This window comes from Tauraco erythrolophus, chromosome 8 (assembly GCF_009769465.1).
Source record: "Tauraco erythrolophus isolate bTauEry1 chromosome 8, bTauEry1.pri, whole genome shotgun sequence".
In the NCBI taxonomy this organism is placed as follows: Eukaryota; Metazoa; Chordata; class Aves; order Musophagiformes; family Musophagidae; genus Tauraco; species Tauraco erythrolophus.
The window spans coordinates 1,458,895-1,480,394 of record NC_141472.1 but is presented as its reverse complement, the minus strand read 5'-3'; the positions used below and the strand labels follow the sequence as shown (position 1 = coordinate 1,480,394).

Below are 21,500 nucleotides of genomic sequence, written 5' to 3'. Positions count from 1 at the left end.
GCGTCCTCCCTCCCCCGCCGCGAGGGCCGCGCTTTCCGCCCGCCCGGCCCCGGCCCCCGGCCGCGGTGCTGCCGGGCCGGCCTCGCCTCGGGGCGCCGGCGGTCTGCGGGCGCCCGTGCGGCGCCGTATCGCTAGCGTCCCGGCAGAGCGGGTGCGTGGCGGTGCGCTGCCGTGTGCTCTTTGTTTTATTTTTAACGCTGTGGGTGGAAAGCTTCAGCCTGCGTTTTCATGGGTGATTTATTTTTTTTTTTTAATGATTCTTTTCAATTCCTGGGCTAAAACTTCCTTCTGATAATCAAGCGGAACAGATCGCCGCAGATTCCTTTGCTTTCGAGCGACTCTGACCACGTTGGCTTCCCAGACTACAGACCACTTACTCATAAAACTGAATTCTTTATGTAAAGTAGATAGCAAAGCTCTGGACAGCAGCGCAGATCCAGGTGTGTCCCTCAGCCTCCCTTGAGGTTTCCTGTGTGGTCTTGAGCAAGTCTTGCGATCCACTTTGTCCGTCAGCTCCCTGGTGGCAAAATGCTGAAGCATTTCCCAAAATGAGATGTGCCAGCGACTGAGGTACTTGATACCCCTCGGCAGTGGGAAGCAAAGTAACCAATTTCTTTATAAAAAAAGAAAATCCAAATGACTAAAGTCTGCTTTTTGTCACAAGATCGATAGATCCTTTTTATGCTTAATTTAATAAAAAGAAAATATTAAAAATTAAGGTGGATAAAGCATGGTTATCATGCTAGTAGGTGTGCACCAACTCAGAAAGCTGGTCTGTGTGCCTCTGGGCTCTCCTTCCTTATTGGTGCACGTTGTGAAATCCTGTAAATGTTTTGGGGAGTTTAAATTCCTGTCGCCTTAATTAGTGTCTAAGAGCTGAATGGGTCTTGTTTGAGACCAGGTTTTATGGCCCTCTCTTCAAAGACTGAAATTCAAAAGGATAACTGAAATGTTGATATAGATCTAAAAGTATTACAGGTATTTATATTACAGACATGCGTACAACCTACTTACAGAGGCACCTGTCGTACTACAAAATGTGTTTAAGTTTAGCATATGTTAAAAACTACTTCAGGTGTTACGTTACAAATATATGATATTACAGACTGAAGAGGAGCTAGCTGATGGCATGGTTATAAACTTGGAAATAATATATGATTCTCTGTTCAGAAGCAGTTATGAACGAGGAGAAAAAACAACCCTGTTCAGAGATTTTTAATGAGCCATGGATTTTATCATAAATGAATACTAATGAGTTCCACTTGAAGTATGTCCTTTTTGATGTTTTTTTATGATTAAAACTGTTTGGGTGGTCTGTCTTAAATTGGGTTCTCTTACTGTTCAAAGAGAGATCCTTTTTAGGTGTGCATGTCTTTTGTTGTTTTTTAGGGTTTGTTTGTTTTTTTTTTTTTTTTTTTCCCAAATGGAAGGAATTTGTGCTTATATCTTCCGGGGAGTGCAAAGCACTGGAGTTTGCAGTTTTATCTAGATAGTACTGCCTGCGCAGTGAGTGCTGCTGAAAGCTGAGACTCCCTACATAATCCTGTTTGGGGATAGGTTTTTTTCCAATCTATTAATAGAACAAAACACTAAAATGCTTAAATACTCGTCATGAGTAACTGGGCTGCTTTCGAACCAAAAACAAAAGCTGCCTACTGAGATGATTTTTTTTTTTTTCCTCAAAGGCTGGTCCCAGGTGTGTTAAATATGGACTTCTTTCCTTTTTCTCTCATACTCCTAACCAGGACACACCCAGTGGGACCAATATCTCTTTTGCAGTCATTGCTGCAAACTATACTGCGAGAAAATGCGGCTTGTGCTGTTGAGCTCTTCTCTCTGTTCTTAGAAATTATGATGATCCTGTAAGTTTTGTGAAAACTGGGAGAGGTAGGTCAAGGATACCCAAGTGGATGCCTCCCACCAGGCAAGGCTTGGAGAAGCTGGCCAAAGCCAGCTCCTGCACGCTCAGCCCGGCGGCGGCTCTTGGTCCCAGCAGCGCGGTGGTAGTGCCCTTCTGCCAGAGCACAGCTTTATTTTCGTCCAGCAATGATCAGGAAGGCTGTCCAAGAGGAGCTGGGAATTCCGGGGCAAACACAAAGCTGTAGGAAACCAGGTCTTCTCAGTTGTGCTGTAGGCAGATCGAGCTTGCTCAGGTAGCTGCCGTCTCTTCTGCAGGTTTTATTTTTGAACGTTTCTTGCTGAGCTTAATTTTGAGTGTTTCACCAGCTGCTGTCTGCTGCCAATGGCTTGGTTTTGCTTTTGAAATGCCTTCTAGAAGAGGAATAAACATTGGAAGTTGGGTTATCTGAAACGCTGTTAGTCTATGAATAAACTGGAAACAGCTGTATTAATTTGAAATGTTATTTTTAGGCCCCTGAATGTGAAAGCAAAAAAAAAAAAAAAAAAGTACTAAATGTAAAAAGTCTCCGTCTGGTCTCCAGGAATCTTATTATTAACAAGAAAGTTTCAGGTGTTTTGGATGAGGAGAGATGACTCAATTGGCAAGGAGAGAAGACTGTTAGGGAGGAGCCTTACAAACCCTCATGCAGATGGAGTTTTATTGTCATTGAAAACGAAAAGATCACAAACAAAAACCCCACTGAAGCACAAAGCAATCCTCCCCTCGAGCAAAAATCCCCCAAAACGTTGTCTGCAGTGTTGTGTAACAAAAGTGAGAGTGTTACACAAGGCGGGGGGAGAGTCGAAAAGTGAAAGGACTATAAACAAAAGCTGGGAAGGGAATGCCACCCTGCGTGCTGGCAGGTTTGTGGCTGGGTTTTGCTGTGTTTGTTTTAACAGGGTGCTGCCAATTACCGCGGGATTTAGGTGAATTCTGTTGAGGTGAGACTGGTAGAGAAAGGTATAACGTGGAAACACGGAGTGAGGACTGAGAAATAAGCAGAGGTAGCAGGGGGCAAAGGGGTGGTGGAGGAGCAGCAGGGGTCACTGGGGCGTTAGGGACCCATAGCTGGGTGAGAGAGGGGAGCAGGGTGCTGGTCGGGGGAGCGCTGGGGCTGTGGTGAACTGCCATTCCCAGCTGTATCCTCCTGGGTAATTAAGGCATTAGAGCAGGATAAGCATAAAGTCACTTTAGACATCAGTTGCTGTGCGGTGCATGTCTGGTACTTGTTTCTTCCCTTCCCCAGTGCTTGTTTTACGTCAGCTTTGCTTTTTACAATAGTCTCTCAAGTGGAGTGCGTGTGTATTCAGCAGATGAAAAGCAAACTGTTTGCCAGTTTAGTAGCGTTTCAGCTGCTCTGGTTGTGAAACCTCAAGTAGTACACAATGGAAAAAATCCTTGAAATGGTTTACCTCTGACAAAAAAACTTTTCCCCGAACGAAAATACAGGCTCTTCCTGAATACCGTGTTGCAGTACTTGTCTTTCCTCCCTCTGCACTCCCCCTGCCCAGCAGAAGAGAATAGATTTGGCTCTGGAAACTCGCTCCCAATAAGGGTGGAGTGAAATTATTTTTGCTGCCTTCTGCCAAAATGAAATAAAATGTGTCAAAACGAAAATTGTACAATTCTTGGCAAGTCAAGTACTTGTACTAAAATTTGTTTTTAATTTTTTTTGCAGCTGGTACTTTGTTTTGCTCATATACCAATGACTTTTTGTGTGTATGTGTGAACTTCTTGGAGAAATGCCAAGGACTGGAGACTGGGATAGTACCAGCTTCTAGAAAGTCTTTTTGATGTCACTGAAAAGAGAGGAACACACTTGAAGTGTCTCACTCAACTGTCTTCAGGGGAGAAACGTCGTGTGAAGTTTGCAGGTTGCAGTGTAAGGGGTTAATTGAGTGATTTCTCTCTTCAAAAGCATGTTATTTATTTTTTTAGCTATATTGTAATTTAAGCGCCTTCTGTCAGGAACTCCTAAGTAGTGGTTTTTCAGTGCTCTTTGGTGTAATGTTTGTGGTTCAGTTTGAGGGTACTTTGATTTCTTCCTCTTTCCCTTAAAAGAGTGGGGAGGATAGTCCCCCAAACTCAAAAAAAACCCCCAACCTTAAAATAATTTACTAATGGTATTCATTGCAATTTGGGAAATTTGAAACTCTGCCAGAAGGATACGTAGTATTTGAAGGAATATGATCAAGTTAAAATGCAGCACTCTGAAAACACTGTGCTGTCAGTTTTTTGAATAGCCTCCGTGTTCATGTAGGGATGAGATCCACATCTTCAAACTCCTCGTTTGCATGAGCAGCAGCTCCACTGTGTGTGGACGTTTCCTGGCGTTCAGGAGTGGCAGCCTGTGACTGTTGAAGCTCTTGGCCTAGGGAAGGTAGGTGGTAAAGTTGAACAGTTACAAACATGTTGCTCAGGGTGTGTAGCTATCAGGCTGGCAGCGTTCTGAGAGCGCTGCTGGGAGTTCCCAGGGACAGATCTAGCGAGGGGACTCCCTGGAGTTCATAGTAACCTCGACAGGGAAAGCGTGGGCTGCAGTTCTCTCCTCCTTAGGCTTTAGCCAGTCGAAATGTCTTTGACTTACTGTACTTGTTTACCATATGCTGAGAGGGGAAGAGGTGTAGGTGTCTGAATCCATCCTCCTCTGCATTTAAAAATTCTTGAGCCTGCTGACAATGAAAAGAGTGGCAAGGTGTAAAGCCACGAGTCAGCCAGGTGCTGAGAGCGTTGCCAAGTCACCAGAGCCTTTGCCATTTGGGGCTCCAGCTCTCATCAGTGCATTTTCCTGTCCGATCCCAGTAACGGGACTCTTATGGGATGGCTATCCACTGGGGAGGGCTTTGTGCTGAATTCCTCTGCAGTGTGGAGTTATTGGCTCATTTCTAAAGGTTAAAATCCTGGGGATTTTAATAGTGTCATTTAGGACTAGCATGAGGACCATCAAACCTGGTCCCTGGGATACTGGACAGGTGATGCACAGAGATGAAAACCTCATGACTGAGGTACACAGGAGGCATTGAAAGGTGAATAAAGCACAGGGAGAGTGTTAGGCAGTACTGAAGCATGTGGCTCGTCATGTTTTTTGTCGTGTTTTGAGGGTTAAGGAGAAAGTATCCAACTCCCTTTAATGTTTGCACCTTCAGCTTAAAACCTGTAGTGACAAACAAGCTAAGGATTCAGACGGGGAGTTTGCTTTTCTTAAGATCAATATGTGGCAGTCTCGGAATCATTGACCCCTTATGGGATCTGTGCATTGAAAGTTGCTGAGCTAGGCAGTTGCTGTGGAGATCAAAGAAACCGAAGACATTAAAAGGAGGGCAATGGAAAAGCTGCTCAACTAGTACACTGGTTAAACAGAGAATTTACTGTGGAATTACTGTGCTACAGTCACTTTTGTTACTGCTCTGTTATTGTTTCTGGTTTTGTCTCTAGCTTCTTAACAAAAAACTGACAGCAGCTTATCTTTCAGGCTTCTGCAGGCCATGTTCAATTAAACCTTTCGTTGGGTTTATTTAACCATCTCCTAAACCAAGCTGAAAGTACAGGGTAAGGCAGTGATTCCTGCCCCGTGGGCTGTGGGACAGACACAGTATGACATGGCAGCACAGCTGCTGACAAGAAGTGGGGAAGGTTGGCACTGGTCTTCTGATCCCAAAGTTTGGGAACCCTTCCTCTAAGCTATGGCAAGCCACGGGCGAAAGGGTTTGTAAAGGAAAACTGTTTATCTTTACTCAAATTGTTATCAAAGAATATCGTGTTTGTATTATGCAGGCAGTACCTAATGAATAAAGAAGAACAGGATGTGAAGGCACAGGACAGATTTTTTTTAGGAAACATTTAGGACTTACAGTTCTCTGTTTTTTTAAAGCATTAGCCTTGAGGATTGGTTTCTAAAGTGTATTTGTGAGAATATGTGGTAACTTAATTAATCAAATGCTTACTTTCTATAGATTTACATTAAATATTTTTCTCCCAGTAGTGCCCCTGAGTTTATTTCAGAGTGTTTTGTCATGTGGTAGGTGCTCTACTCCGCAGAGCTTGTAACAGGTATCTGCATAGCTCCCATTTCTGTGATACTGTTGATGTTGACTCATTTAAGTATTAAAAAAATACTTGAATGAAAACCAAATGGAACTCAAAAAGTAGCTCGTCTCCAGAGCAGATTAAAATAAGATGCAGCCGGAGTTCTGGTGCAGGAATGCGTGGATGTGCGTATCTGTGTGTGGGGGTGTACGTGTGTATATACAGCCACATGCACGTTTTGAAGTGCGTCCTTCCAGTCACGTGGCTTACGATCTTGTTTTTCAGTTTGAGCAAGGTTAGATGACAGTCTTGAACTTTGTGAGTCTTATTTCTCAGGCTGATAAGATCAGAAATGCAATGAGGTATGAACACTGACTCCCCTGAGAGTTAAGGCTTCCATTGCACATGGAACCACCTCTGAATGAAATAAAGAAAAAGCAGAGTGTGTGTTGTTTTTTGGCTTGGGAGGGAGCGTAGTCTATTTGCGTTCTTTAGATAATGTCCTTTTTTTGTGGAATCTTTGAATAACATTGAAATGTTGAAAGAATGATATATCTGACAGTTGTTGTATTTGTACCATGTTATGAAAATGAGAAAATTTACATGGCCCATGTTATTTTCAGGTTTGCTGTAAACTACCTACCGTAGCTATAATGACACCAGCCCTCAGAGAGGCAGCAACAAAAGGTCATGGTATCCACTTGTCACCTTCTTTGTCCTCTAGAGCTATGGAGTCTGATACAGCTTTGTGCATGGAAAATTCCAGAGCAGTGGAAGAGAAGATAAAAGAGGACTCCATCGCACAGATTACTTGCTCAGTCCTGGGGTTCCCCACTGCTGAGCCCAACCTCAGGAATGATATCTTCAGTGTGCAGCGTTTTGGTTCTCCACCATCCTCCAAGCGTTATCAATCTGTCTTGTTAATGAGTACAAATTCTGCGTTTAGCAACAAAACTGGTAAGCAGACGAAGGCGGGAGAGCCCGACTGCTCCAAGATGAGAAATTCATTACATAATGGTGCTGACACATCATTTGGTCCCATTAGTCGTTCAGAACCTGAGGATCAGCTCAAAGGGGAAACATTTGCAGAGACCACATCTCTGAATTTGGCAGAAGTGCAGAGACTTTCGGATTCGAATGTGACTGAATCCAGTAATGCAGAAGAAATGCAGCTCTTCGGTGGTAAATGGTACAAGAAGAATGGTTTTTTGGGTAGGGCTTTGGAAGTCCGCGCTGAAACAATAAAAGGGGATTTATTACACCAGATTCTTCACAGGCCTTCAGAAGGGATTTTGAGCTGCACTCCAGAGGAGGTGTACGCTCGCTTGCTCCAGTGTGTCACTAAGCAACAAATGGAAATCAGTCGCGCCAAAAGAACTCAGAAACGTTTACAAATGCTCCTGGCAAAGCATGTTATCAAACACTGTGATCAGCAGCTGAAATGCTTCGTGAAACATCAGCTACAAAGAATGAAGGTTTTCCACGAGCCAGCCAGGTTTTTGAGCAGTGGCTCCCTCAGGTGCGCTGAGGGTTGGCCAGAAAACAGCGCAACCACTTTGGAGAGTAGTTCAAGCGTGGACATAGAGAACGGAGTTAGCATTGCTCCAGGGGAAATCCGGGGATTTGCACTTTCTACCGGAGGGCTGCTGTCTCGTGTGGAGAAGGATCTGGACTCTGATGCAACGTGTAGCAGCTCAGATGAAGATGGTGAGGAACAGACTGTAAGAACAACTGTGGAAGCGTAAGTGTTAAATTCCTGCTAGACTCATGTGCTTCATGCTTATAAATCAAGATGGAAGGGTCTAGCCCTGCAGATTCCTTCTTGTGTGAGTAACCTCACTCGCTAGCTAGTCCTACTGAAACCAGCAGGACTGCCTCTGTAAGCTGGGTTTGGCAGGGGCCAGGCAGAGTGAGAACAACTCCTGATTGCAGTATTTGAGGATCAGCTACTTTACTAGGCTGTAGAGAGCTAGATTTTGTACTGCACTCCATCAGTTTGCTTTACATCAGTATTGCCAATTATTCAATGCTCAGATGGTGCTGTACGTCAAGTAGCCATAGCAGTGCTGCAAATGATGTTTTTGGGCAATCTGAAAAGAATTTTAATTTTGTTCTGGAGTTACTAAGAATTAGTATTAGTCTATGTTAGGATTTTGAAATCCACTATGATGTGATAAAGAGGACAAATGGTCATCTGGTGCAGGTGTGAAGCCATCCAGTATTTGGGGGTTGTATATTAAAATGTTTGGTTCTTTGAATTACGCTTTTAAAAATACTAATTTGCTTACCGAAGCTGTTCTACTGTGAAGGAAGTTGGCAGTGGTGTTTTTATTGTTGCTGGTATCCTTTTCAAGAAGAACCAGTGGCAAATTAATATCATTAACTGCCTTGAATTAGCAGGGATCCTGTCAGTATAAATTAGTGTAGCTTTGGAAATCAGTGGTGGGTAAGAGAAGTAGATAGTAAAGTTGTTCCCTGATGGTGGTACAGCCTTTTCCCTTTTCCCTTTTCCCTTTTCCCTTTTCCCTTTTCCCTTTTTCCCTTTTCCCTTTTCCCTTTTCCCTTTTCCCTTTTCCCTTTTCCCTTTTCCCTTTTCCCTTTTCCCTTTTCCCTTTTCCCTTTTCCCTTTTCCCTTTTCCCTTTTCCCTTTTCCCTTTTCCTCTCTTCTTTTTTCCCCTACCTTGCTACACTATTAACACAATCTCTTTGGTCAAGAAATTTTAGAAAGCAGTGAAAGAACGGCTACTTTCCCCTACCTGCAGCTGGAGAGAGCAGAGGATGTCTGAAGGTCCGTTAGGATGTGTGAGTCCAGACAGAGCTTCAAACAAACACAGCAGTGTGGTAGGAGCTTCATGGCACCTTCATTTCTAGCCCTTGAAGTCAGGAGTGGTTTTGTGCTTCCCGATCTCTTCTTATACTCTCTGCTGTTAGGGAGCATCTAGAAAGCATTAAGAGTGACGCTGGGGTTTGAGGAAAAAAATAAGTATTTCAAAACATACATTTCTTGTTCTGTTTCTTGAAAAGCATAATGTTCAAAAGAAATCAAGGAAGCTTCCTCTTGAATTGGAAAAGAGCTGTGCTCTGTTACGTGTTTGCAGCTTCGGTGTAGCGTGGCTGTTACCGAGTAGCCGCTGCGTGTCGTTGAACTCTGTCGGCCTGGCAGAGGGGAGAAAACACACAAGGTGAAAACTAGTTTTGTTTTCTTTCACGTATTGTCAGAGCCGTAAATACGGTACTAAAGTCCAGCCGAAGCATAATGACTTGCCAGCTAAGGTAGGATCATCTTAAATACTTGAATTTGCGAAAGGATTATTCTCCTTTTGAAATACTTCAATGAAAAAACAGCATTTTTGTCTTTTCCCAGTGTGGGAGAATCTGCATTCCTCTCCTAGCTGATGTTTGAACTTCGGAGTAATAGCTCTGGCTCTAGGATCCTTATCTTGTGATTACATGGACTGAGGAAAAAACTGATGAGAAACTCTTGACTCTCGAAGGGTAGTGGATAATGTAAAACTTGGGCTGAAGTTCTGTGCAAGGGTTTCCTTTTTTCGTCATGCCAGGTCCAATCGAGTTTCTGACTCTACCTGCCAGTCCTTTACCTTTATCTCTTCTTGTAGCTTCTGAATTCCTGAAGTTACCTTTCCACTTCAGGCTTACCCAGCTTGTTTTGTTGCACTGAAAAAGCAAAACCACAGAGGGTTGTTAGGTATGAAGACACCACTTTTGGCTCCGGAAATCCCCAGGCTGCTGTTGCTGGCAGCTGAGGGAGAGTTCTGGAGAAGCACTGCTCCCTCCATGCCTGCCCTCTTGCAAGACTGTCTGATTGCTATGAAGAGGCAGGAGACTGGGTAGATAGATCATCGATAGTCTGGCTCGGTGCAACCCTTCATGTGTGGGTTGGGGTTTTTCCTCCCTTTTTTATGTTCTTACTGCTGAACAGCAGTGGCAAGGTTAGCCGTGTGCATTAGCTAGTGGTGTTTGAACTGTGCTGCTGGGCCAGCAAGCTCAGGGTTAAAGTACTACCTAGTTGAAGCAGAAGACTCTTGTCTGCGTGCATAGGCTGAGGCAGTGCTTGAGTTAACACTGCAGTGAGGACAGACCGTCTCTTGTTTCAATTTATCATTTCCTTCAGCTTGGTATGGAATCACAGAATGGTTTGGGTTGTCAGGGACCTTAAAGATCATCCCAGTTCCAAACCCCCTGCCGTGGGCAGGGACACCAGGGTATGGTTTTCTTCATTTCTCCAACTTTCCGAAGATTTGTCTTTGTGGCCAAAAGGCTGCACCACTTCTTCGAGGTGACAAAGGTAAATCAGTTATTCACCAGCGCAGCTGCTGAGATTTGCTGTTTCCTGAGCTTTACCACCTTAAGGCTCTTTGGGTTGCTCTTCACCTGGACAAAAGAAATAAACAAAGTTAACATCCATTTTTATTTCTGCTAAGTGGATTTATGTTCTTTGAAATGCCTTTCTGTCTTAGGAAATTGACTCTTAGTGCTTTCCAGAAATAATGTGATCATGTGGGTGAGAAAATACTCGTTTCCTCACCTATGACTTATTTTTCATAGTGAAGATTTTTACTGGCCTGGAAAGACTCTTCCTCTGTGATATTCTTCATAATACTTAACTGTAGATGTTAGCAGGTTCTCTTAATGCAGTGATGAATGGGAAAAAATGTTTTGGTTTTGCCTATATCGCAGTATATTGATTGCGTTTAACTTGAGGGTATAGTCATGCTGGTGGCTTGTCGTTGTCGTGGCTGCGGTGCTTTTTATCCCTTTTTTGGGGGAAAGAAGTGTTGATCCACTGTGCAAGGGAGGGGGAACCTGCAGTTACTGTGTTTACCTGAGAACAGTCTGCTTCCCATCAGGAAGGAGAAGTTGATTCCGGCTCCAATTCTTCACAGTAGGAAAAAACCCGAAGCTATTTTTAGCATTTTGAACCCGTTGGCTCTCATTATCCTGATAAGAGTTTTGCTCAATGAGTGTTGACATAAGCTCTTCTGAGCTGTATCTCAGTGCTTTGTGTCTCAGGTAAGATTGTCTTTATCCATCTATTTCAATACCCTCCTTGTTTAGTTGCAAATAGCTGTTATAAGATATTTAGACCACTGTTCATCCCTTGTGCATCGCATCGGTGCTGTCCTCGAGACAAGAAACATCCTTGATCTGCTGGTGGATGCAATTCTTCTAGTTGACAATACACAGTACTTATCCTAGAGTAATTGGAAAGCCTCATCCTGTTTCAAGAGCTTAATCAAAACACATTTGGTCCTTTGGGTATTTGTTAAAAAGAAGTAAAAACCCCCACAGTTGGCTCTTTTCAGGAATTTTGTCATTCTGCTGCTATTGTCAGCTCACAAATGCCTTTAACCTGGCAGTTTTCGTGGAAGGTTTCTTAGGCAAAGCACCAAATTTCCATCAGTAATTTGTAGTGTATTCTAGTACTGTTCCAGCTTTTGGTGTAGGAAATTCCTGAGACACTACGCAGGGATGTGGTAGTACTTCTCTCTGGTTTCTCCAAGGCAGATAGTCAGTGCTGATCACTAGCTCCCTGTTAGCCTTAGCAGCCAGAGTGAACAGAGGGCCTGAGGAGGGCATCACAAAGCTGGCCATAAGTAGTTCCTTCAGGAATTCACAACTGATATCAGCCACTTGAAATGTGACATAGACAACGTTTCATCAGCTGAGTTTACTTGGAACTTACTGATCTTTGTGGTTCATGACAATGGAAGATTGTCCGTAGAAATGGTCACGTATTTCAAACAGGGTGAACTGGGGAGGATGTGAGCTCAAAGCTTTTTCAACAGCACAGCTCTGCTCCGGGAGCTACGTATGGTATCCTTCCAGGCCAACTCCACATCCTTATTCGTGTATTTTGTGTGTCTTCCTAATGTGCTTAGGAGTTCTGGTTGTTTACAATGTACCACAAAGTCATCTGGTGCTGAGGTGTTTTTTTGGGAAAACTTCAAAGTTGCAGGGCATGGTGCTACATATATGATCTTCCAGAATCAAAAGGTGCGTTACTGGAGTTGGTCGAAGGCACAGCTGCTCACTCCATCAACTCGTAATACGTGTACCTAATTGATCAGGGAGAAAAGCTGCTTACAATAGATTTTTCTGCAAAATAAGCAGCTCTGTCTACTCGTGGAAAGTCCTGTGCCCTGTTTCCCCAGTCCTCCTTCCCCCATCTGAACGCAGTCCGTTTGCATCATTTGGTGGGATTTTTTCCTTCTGAAATATTTTCGTGCTTTTCCTCTGATTTTTGAAAGACATGTTTTACTGATTATCTTCCAGCAACCTCAAGGCTGACGAAGAAGCACTGTTATATTTTTCCATGCCCACAGGGTTTATTGTGCCTGGAAACTTTTATAATGAATGTGCAGAGATAGTAAATCTTTTTTTTTTTTTTCTTTTTTCTCTCTCTCTCCCACCCCACCACCACCCCCCTTGCTAGTTGGAAAGAGAGAAGATGAGAAATCTGCTTTTAGTACAAATACTTGGTGAGGAGGGGAGCAGTAAGGCGGAGAGAATACAGGAAGGAAGAAAATATTATGACTGCTATCTCCAGATCTCATCTGTTTGTTCTAGATTATTTTCCATTTTTCCTAGCTTTTTTTCTCATGGCTAATTGAGCAACATCAGTGCAGTGCTGCAGGACTGGGTTTATTGTATGTCTTTAAGCCACGTTCTAAGGGGCAGCTGTTTGGTTTTGCAAGGTCAGGTCCTGATTTTCCACTCTGAGCTGTAATTTTGCTTCATACCTGATACGAGAACTGAATTCTGGTTTTGGGAAGGGGAGGAAGAGAGTCTGCCAGGACTAAATACTGCTCTCCATTTTCCTTAAGCACAAAACCCCAGTTGTTTCCAGTTTTTCAGACCCTTTTAGTTTACAAGTCTGGGAAATGCCGTATTTGCATAGAAGATTAATGTGAAGGCTTTTGAATCAGTATAAATTCATAGGTGCTAATAATGCGCTGATTTCAAAATGTTTTATAAGTTGCTTTTTCATGAATTCCATTCTCTCAATTCTTGGCTACTGTCACTAGGATGTGGGAGGGGAATTGTTACCAGAGAATGAAAAAGATAGCTTTATGCTACCTTCTGTTTTCACTCTAGGGATACACGTATTATTTCAGAATATATTCAGCCTCACTTGGCTGGATTTCCCTAAGATGGATTTACAACTCTTTTAGGGTCCCACATGCATTTACTGTTTTTCTTGAGCGATCTCATGTACAGCAATAACAACTGGCTTTTAAGCAGGACTTCCTTCTCACAATACCAGCGAAATGTTCTTGCGAGTGAGGATCCTGCTTCCTAACCTGTAATTACGTTAATATTTTTGCAGCTGCTGAAAGCAGACTGAAAAGTTTTAATGAAAGGCAGAAGGTTTGACAAGTTGTAACCTGCAAGGGAATCTCGGCGCCGGGAATGTCAAAGCTTTTGAGTGAGATGGGTGTTGAATACATCTTAAATTAAAACTTGGCATTGCTTCTCTGAATGACAGTTTAATACACACTCAACATAGTATAGCAGAATAGAAAATCTAATCATCAGATATGTGTGTACGTGATAACCTCGCGTGCTTAATTAACTGGTAGACAAGAAGAGTTTGGTGCTTTGATGTCAACTGCTGATTAATCAGTGTTTTATAGCCAGCTTTTTTCTTTTCCTAAGCTGTGAAATGTGTTTGGTTTAATTAAAAGAACTGTTTATAAACAACAACGAACTGTCTTTGTAACATCTTGTAAGGTGAGGGCAGCATTATTTCATTTTATAGATAACACAGATTTCATGAGAACCTACTTCAAAGAGATAAATCCAGTGCCTTTGAAAATCAGCGTACGTGGGCCCCTGACACAGGAAATCATTTAAATGCTTTCCTTTTCACATGAAATAAAAAGTGTGCATAAAGACTTCCCAAAATAGGAATGCTCTCCTGTAACAGAGTTTCATTTATGCTGCTAAATATGGGTTAGGAATGTAACTTCAGATGTCGGATTTAGATATATTGACCTGTGCTCTTTTTTATTGACACTGAAAGAGCTGTAAAGGATTTTGTTTTCATCCAAACATTTTACCTAGCTGTTGTGGATGAGAAGAAGTTTTCTGTTGGGGAACTTAAATAATTTTAATTCTGAATTAGCAAACTTTTAATTACCAATTCTGGTGTTGGAAAAAAAAAACACAAAACAAAACCCAACAAACGTGAACATCCGTGTTGGAGTATATGTGCATTATAAGCCCCCCTTTCTCCCAGCCCATAGGGGTGCACTGGGCAGTGATAAAACTCAGTGGAACTTCACCCCAAGCTCCTAGAAGACACCCAGGAAAAAAAGAAGGTTGCAACTCTTCAAACCCATGGTTCATTGCACTCTCCACCCCTCGTCCCTGCAGAGCAGACTGTGAGGTTTAACCTCACAACAAGCTCCATCCCTGCCCTGCGCAGCAGACAGCTGAGTACTGTTTGGTTCCTCCTGTGTTAATCCCAGCATGCTTACAGCAGCTGGGGGGCCCAAAGGACCTGGTTTCTGCTGTACCAGGGTGTCCCGTGTCCCCTGGGCAGGGGCCGGGTCCCCCCTGGGGTAGCACTGCAGGTGGGCTGGGACCTGGCCTCAGGGCTTGGAGTGGGACCCATCCCTCAGGAGGGCTCTGGGGTCCTTCCAGCTCTTCTGTTAGCCCGTGCCCTGCAGCACCCACACACATGGTGGGTGACTGCTCGCACCGCCTTCCAGCAAGGCACGGTCCCTTCCCTGAGGTGGGGGGTGGCAGGGTGGAGGTCAGTGCGGTGGTACCTGTGCTGCTGCTGCTGCCCCTGATTTCTCTGGTTGCTCTGCCGTGGTCTTCTCTGCCAGCCACAGCCCTTCTGAGCCCCCTCTCCATCCCTGCCTGGGCAGTTGTGCCCTGTTCTGCCTCCGCCACCAAAAACCTGCTGATGATTTCCAGTGCGTCTGGCATGCGGGTTCTGGATCAATTGTTAGTTGTCTGTCCAAAAAGTCTCAAAAAGAATATGCTTCGTATCCATTTTTACACTGAAATCTGACACTGTACACAGCTAGAATGCAATGAGTTGTAAGCTGGGGTTAGATGTTACTGGAATTCCATACCCACCTGTTCCTTGCAAGAATATACGTACAAATTTTGGGACCGACTTCAGTGGCTGGACGGGGTTGATACGCTGCTTGGGTGCTCTAATAATGTTCCATTTGCACGTATCTTTCAAGGAATATACTGTAAGCTCCATCTTGTTTCATGTGGAGCGTGGGATCCAGACGTAGCACTACTTTCTTCATTTCTTTTTCAAGGGCAGTTGCGTAATGCTTACAGAGAATTTCTAGGCCTGTGTTCCTGGTGTTTTGTTGTTAGTCTATTGATGTTGTGCCATTTCAGAGGCAAGAAAAGCAGCTTGTTTCCAGGCAGCCCTGGTGTTCCTGAAGTTTCTTTCTCTGCGTGGTAGCACTACCTGCTTCTCTGCTTCATGTTGGTCTGATCAAGAGCACGCTGAGGTTTAGTGGAAGAAGCTGGGGTGCTGGGGGAGCCAATGGAATCTTAAAAATGCGTTTTAAAATATTTTTAACAGAAGGCAATAGCAGATATGCATTTTGCAGTGTATTTTTTCTTATTTTATTAAAAGAGGAAATGGTGCTGGTTGTTTACCTGTTGCATATTTTGCTTCTTGGACAGTGAATATTCTAACTGACCACCCCTCCACCAACCAATTTGGCCTTTTATCATTAACAGCTCTAAAGAGTTATGTAAACAGAATTGAAGACGAAAAGCACCTACCAGGTTGTGAAGCCAGCCATTGGGAGAGTTCAGCTCTGTAACAGACAGCACAGCTTTAACAAGCTGAATTTTTAGTTTCCTTCGTTGAGCCCTAAAGTGGGTTAGCAATTTAGTGCAGGTGTAGCAGTTAAGTTTCTAATATAAAACCTGTAGTAACAGTGTGATTCTTTGCAGGAACCCTGTAGCAGGCAAGTGCTGGATGTGGCATCTCATCAGTTTGGAAGATGTAATTTCTCAGATGAGGGAGCATATAGCACTTCAGTGTGAAATTCTTATAAAATTTCTCCTTTGCCAGGATATCCAAGCGCAGAAGGCTTTTCCCTTTTTATATTTTCCGTTTTCTTCTACAGCCTTTTTTTCCTCAATATTGTTTTTCCTCTTCTCTGCTTCCCACTCTCCCTTCTGAACTTATTTGTGGAAGATGTAAAAATCTTATTCTGTTGCTTATTAATTTTTTTTCCCCCACTCTAGTTTTGTACCATTAATTTTTCTCTTTAAGGGAAAAATCACAGCTGTGGTTGATAGTTTTGGGTATTACTGCATAAATTCCTCAGGCCTGATGGCTTAGCAGAAATGTTCAGCTTGATGAAATTTTTTGGTTTGGAAAGATAAGATGCATATTATGTGTTAGTATCAACATGTGTTATGGGATACAATTCTGAAAGTATTAAATGGCAACAGTTTGTCAGAGATGCTGGGACCAGGCGTAGGTGCCAGAAGTTGTTGTGATAAGCAGTTGATGTCTGTAGGTGATAGGGAGAACTGTAACCCATCTGTTCCGAGCCCGTGTAGTGTTTCAGAGGAAAATCTCTGCCAGGTAAAAATTTCTCTTGAACACCAAAGAAGGTAGCAACACCAGAGGCTGCAGAATAATGACCCGATTGCAGTGTAATTTTGAGCACCAGAGAACTTCCCTTGATCGATGGGTGCATTTTTCTTATTTTGGTGCTGGTTGTCACCAAACAGTGGCGTGTTGCTCTCTGCAGTCAGTCTGCAGCCAGTGCTCCTGGATGGCCTGAGCAAAGGCTGGCACTAAAGAGCGTTCTGTTGGGTAGTGTTGGTTGGGTATGATACCAGAGGACGATGTTTCTTGAAGTTTGTTTTCATCTTGTTTGCACTCTGGAATGCCTAGAAGAGATTGAGTTCATAAAATGGCACTCGCTGGTTTTTTAATGATGTGGTTATTAGGGGTTTCACAGTTAACTGGTCCAGAGGCATTAATATTTCAACAGCAGCTGAAGTTCATTCATTCTGAAAACAAACATTAAGTAGGTGTGCTGGAAGAATTAGTCCTTGAGAAAGCATTTATGGGTCATTTCATAGTTGGACATGTTTGTTCAGCCGTTACAAGTGTTGGAAGGAGAGGGCATTTTTATCTCATGAGTAAAATCTAGATAAGACTATCTCAAATACATGCACTGCATATCTGAATTCACCTAATTTAAATGTTTTATGTGATACCATCTCCTAGTTTTCATGGGTAAACTGTTATTTACTGTTGGTGTCTGCAGCATGTTGACAGAAGGTATCAGAAGCCCTCAGCTTACCTTAATGGCTTGCAAGAATATGCTTGTGTTCATGCCAGCTGCTCCTTGAGCGTTGCCACGTGTAGTGACAGGAAAACTGACTGTAGTGCTGGTGTAAAATCAGGGGCAGTTCAGGACGTTTACAGGCTTGCAGCTCCGGTCCTGGAGTTCCCACACCATACTAGTGCACTGTTAGACGTTTGTGATGGAGTGCCATGTGATGAACATGAACTATTTCGTATTTTCATACAACTGAGTGAGCTTCCCAAGAGAGTTGGGGGATGTATGATTTTTTTTCCAGTGTGTTAAGTCTCATGAATTTCATCGTGAGTCATGTGATGTCTGGATGGGATTTAAAGATCTGGAGAACTTTGTGATATATTGCTTTTCAGTTTCCAGAGTTGAGTCCATCAACGTGATTAACTTCTGCTGTGGTTTTCAGTGACTCCCACCGAGGAAGGTGATTAGCTTTTTATCCTGAGGGTAATCAGTCTGTAGTTTATGAGCTGCTGCTTGCTCTCGGATACATCACTGTCCCGTGACTGGCAACACGCCTCTAATAGCCCAGAAGTTCCCAGCCCAGTCTCCCAGAGGAAGAGATGAACCAGCAGGGATGGTAGAGGTCAGAATCACAGGGTCGCTTGGGGACTGAATTGTCTGAAAACTGGATGCCAGAACAATGTGGATTAAACTGAAGGGGACGTGGCCTGGCAGAAAGAGCAAAATACAGCATGTCAGGAAAGCCAGCAGAAACGTAAGCGCGAGGGGAGGTGAGGAGCAACTGCCACTCTTACGTTTAATGCATGGGTTTTGAGTTGGAGACGTTCTCCCACTCACACTGAGTGCCTTGCTCTCTGGCTTGGTCACGCTCAAGAAAGTTGTAACTCAAAAACACTGGTGTACTCTGAAGTAAACATTTTGGAAGGAGACTGTTTTGGGTTGGCAAACCAGCGTTTTGGTGTTGGTCAGTTGCAAGCATCCTCTTTTCCTGTTCAAGTAGGAAGCATCCTGTCATTGTCCCTGTGGACGGGTCATGGTAGGGGCATGTTACTTGTTCTGACGGGGGGTTACGAGGCTGGAAGGCCTCAGTTTCCTTTTAATTTTCAGGATGTACAATACTCATGGAGAATCTTAACCTTGGGCACAAGGCTGCATGCTCTGAGATACTCTTTCCTGTGCTCACTCTACCTGTTTGAATCAACCTTCCTGGATATTTACTGTCAATCCCAGGTTCTGTATTTTTTGTGCATTTTAAACACCACTGTGTTTCTTCTTCATTATTTATGAACTATTTTTCAAGCTTCTTGTTTTGTTTGCTTATAAAACCAAAATATACCTGGAAGATTTAAATCCCACCCTTTCCCCTCCCCTGTAAACAGCAAACACCCTATCCCATGCACAAACCCAAACAACAGTGTGCGTCTAGCACAGTAGTTTTATCTTGGTGAGCAGTGCTCCTCTACGCTCAGTTAAGTTGCCTGGGTTTGTTTTTTGAGACAGACTGATCTTAGCTATTGGGAAAACATAAATCTCACCCACAACATAACGGAGGCACTGGTAGAAGAAAATACTTCTCATAGTCCTGTTGTGTTCCTCGATGTTGGTTTGGTTCCATAAAAGCATGGTTTGTTCTCAATTCTCTTTTGGGGAAGGTGGGAGTGCTGAAGGGTTTGTTCATGTATTCTGTCCAAAGATCATGGCTAAAAACTTCTTCCAGTCCAAGCAATAGTACTGATTGTAATAGCAGGATATTATTTAGCTCTTCACTTGCCTCTTTGGTCTCAGCAGAACCAAGTAGCTTTGATGAAATGCTCGTACTGCCTGTGCTGGCGCTGATGGCCCCCAGCTGAATTCTTCCCCGTGCTTTGGGGTGACACAGTGCGGCCCTAGTTACATTTTTGATCATACTTTGACTGTCTGCATTCATGTCTCTGCTCTTTGTGGCTCTTCTGTTATTTTGCATTTCTTTCTTCCCTTGCAAGTTGTGCAGGATTGACCTCCTGCAGTTCAACCAAAGCAGCGGAAATGCGAGCCAGTATCTCACATGGAAACAAATTTAGTCTCTGATGCAATTCCAGCATGTTTGTCCAGGGAAATTTGAATGAGATGTTTTATTCATACAAAATCCATGTTGCCCTGTTCTCTTCGATTCTAATAGTCCTGGCTGAGTGCAGGAGATCATCTGCAGATTTAGAGTCATGGCAAGAGCAGTAAGTTTATATGTAAGTCTGATATTTCACTGTACTCCAGTACTGAACATTAGAAACTTTTGCAAACGTAACGTGGTTCGTATTGAGTTGCCAGCAGAAGAACAGATTTGGAATTCCTGTGGAGGATGAATGGTGTTAGAGTCGAACTTACGGAAACGAAGTAAAGATGCTCTGCAAAAGGAGCACACAGGAAGTGGGACAGACAGAAACTTTTTTTTCTTGTCTCATTCCCAACAGAGAACCGGAGCAGGAGCTTGTACTTTAGCACCTGCTCTGACTTCCTCCTCCAGTAACAGGCCTGGTTATTTTTGTAGCCCTTTGTGTTGTGGTTTTTTTTTCTTTCCCCCTTCTTTTCTTCTCTGCGTTTGCAGAATTAATGAATTCACTGGTGCCACCTTGAAACAGCTTGCTTTTTCCACATAAATCTACAAAGCAAAAGAAAGGGACACCATTGTTCCCAATTGTCACACTGTTAAAAGTAATTAGTCTGCTACTCCTGCTTTCCAAAAAATGCCCCACAAATTCTTGTTAGCTCATTTCTTGCCTGGGTGACTGTTGTGCTGTACCCTCTAATATCTCAGGAACGGATTTACTGATTTGATTTATTTGTGGGTTTTTTTTTAATTGTATTAATGGGTTATTCCCATTTGTCACTTGAGTTACCATAACACTTCGCATGCAAACAGCTCACTTTTCGAGTGTGAGGATAGCTTATAAAGATTTTCTCTTCCTCTGAGGAGTTACAAGGTTTACTAAATAGTTTGTAGAGAAGCAAAGGTGGTAAATAAATAATGGAAGATAAGCACATCAGAGTGACAGGGATGGGGACAATGCAGCAGTGCTTTCACCTCCTGTCCCATAAATGTGAGCTCACGCTTGCTGCCTCGCCTTGACCTTCCCGCCCCTTCCCTTGTGTCCGTGCAAAAACGTGCCTCTGCAGGGCATCAGAACTGGGAAAAGGATCTCGACTTCAACTTGCTTTGTTCACCCTCCCACCAAAGTTAAAATTAACCGTGAGCAGCAACTCTGATCCATGTCACTATGTGGCTGCCCGAGTGCTTGTGCAGGTGCTGGGCATGGGAGAGGGAGAAGCTAAAATTGCTTCCTTTGGCCTGAGCTTGAAAGCTTCCTGATTAGTTCAGTGGAAGCTCTTCCTTACAGAGGAGCCTAAGGACATCATTATTACAGTGTAATTAAGTCCTGTTAGTTTAATTATATAGCACGCTTTAAAGGCTTAAGAAATCCTTGCATAGTATTTTAGAATGAAGCAAAAATATCCGTAATTTATTTAACAGTGAAGGCAATTAATTCGAGATTTAATATTGTGTTTAAGAAAAAAAAGTTCAAACTTTTTTTTGAAAAATAACTTCGGATGTAACTTTGCAGAGGGTGTTTTTTAGATGTAAGACAGTGATATGCAGAGGATATGATTTGCTCTCTTAAGGCTGCAGTATTTAACTGCTCTTCTGTTACCTGCTGTGGTTTGGTGCTGGTTATGGATTCCCTTACTGCCGTGCTGATTTCACACAGGGTATGTGGCATAAGAGCAGCTCTGGCCCTTTCCATTCCACTTCTTGTTTCCCAGCTGTGTGGGCACTTTTTATTTTTCTCATTTGCTCCCCTTCCTCCTCAATCCATCTGAGCATAGCTCACCTGTCCCCCAGACTGCAGCATCTAGCTTGGGAGGTAATTCCGTTGGTGTGATTTATTTTCTTTCACCTGGACATTCTTGTTATAATGTCCTGGTTTGTGGAGTTTTGTTGTTTGTTCATTTGTCTTTGGAGAAAGGAATAGAAATAAGCACCTCCACACTCCTGTTTGTTTTTTCTTGGTTATCCTCTTTATTTGTATTTAACTTTTTTTGTTCAAATGATTAACTAAGGGATTTATTACAGCCTCATTAAGCAGCTCGTTCTTAGAACTAGCTTTTTGCCATCCCAGAGTCCTGAGACAAATCCTAACTGTTCCAGCCACCACACTTGTGTGAACACATTATTTAATTGAACTCTGACTTGGGTCAGCTAGGAATTCGGATCTCCCTTTTCCCCACAA

At 43.2% G+C, this 21,500-nt stretch overlaps 1 protein-coding gene across 11 annotated transcripts in view; it reads left to right on the top strand.

The window, feature by feature from the left end:
* Positions 1 to 210: 210 nt before the first annotated feature.
* KANSL1L (KAT8 regulatory NSL complex subunit 1 like) overlaps positions 211 to 21,500 on the top strand; it is a 66,453-nt gene continuing 45,163 nt past the window's right edge. For 6 of the 11 annotated variants that reach the window (XR_015222305.1, XM_086615984.1, XM_086615988.1 and 3 more), the window contains exons 1-2: positions 537 to 570; positions 6,550 to 7,667. Coding sequence is in view for 10 of the 11 variants with exons in the window: in XM_086615984.1 (XP_086472110.1) it covers positions 6,580 to 7,667 (1,088 nt within the window). In the remaining variant the exon portion in view is untranslated. Of the gene's footprint in view, positions 571 to 4,166; positions 4,281 to 6,549; positions 7,668 to 21,500 lie in introns of those variants that run through there. The other 5 variants (XM_086615990.1, XM_086615991.1, XM_086615986.1 and 2 more) reach the window with 4 other exon arrangements.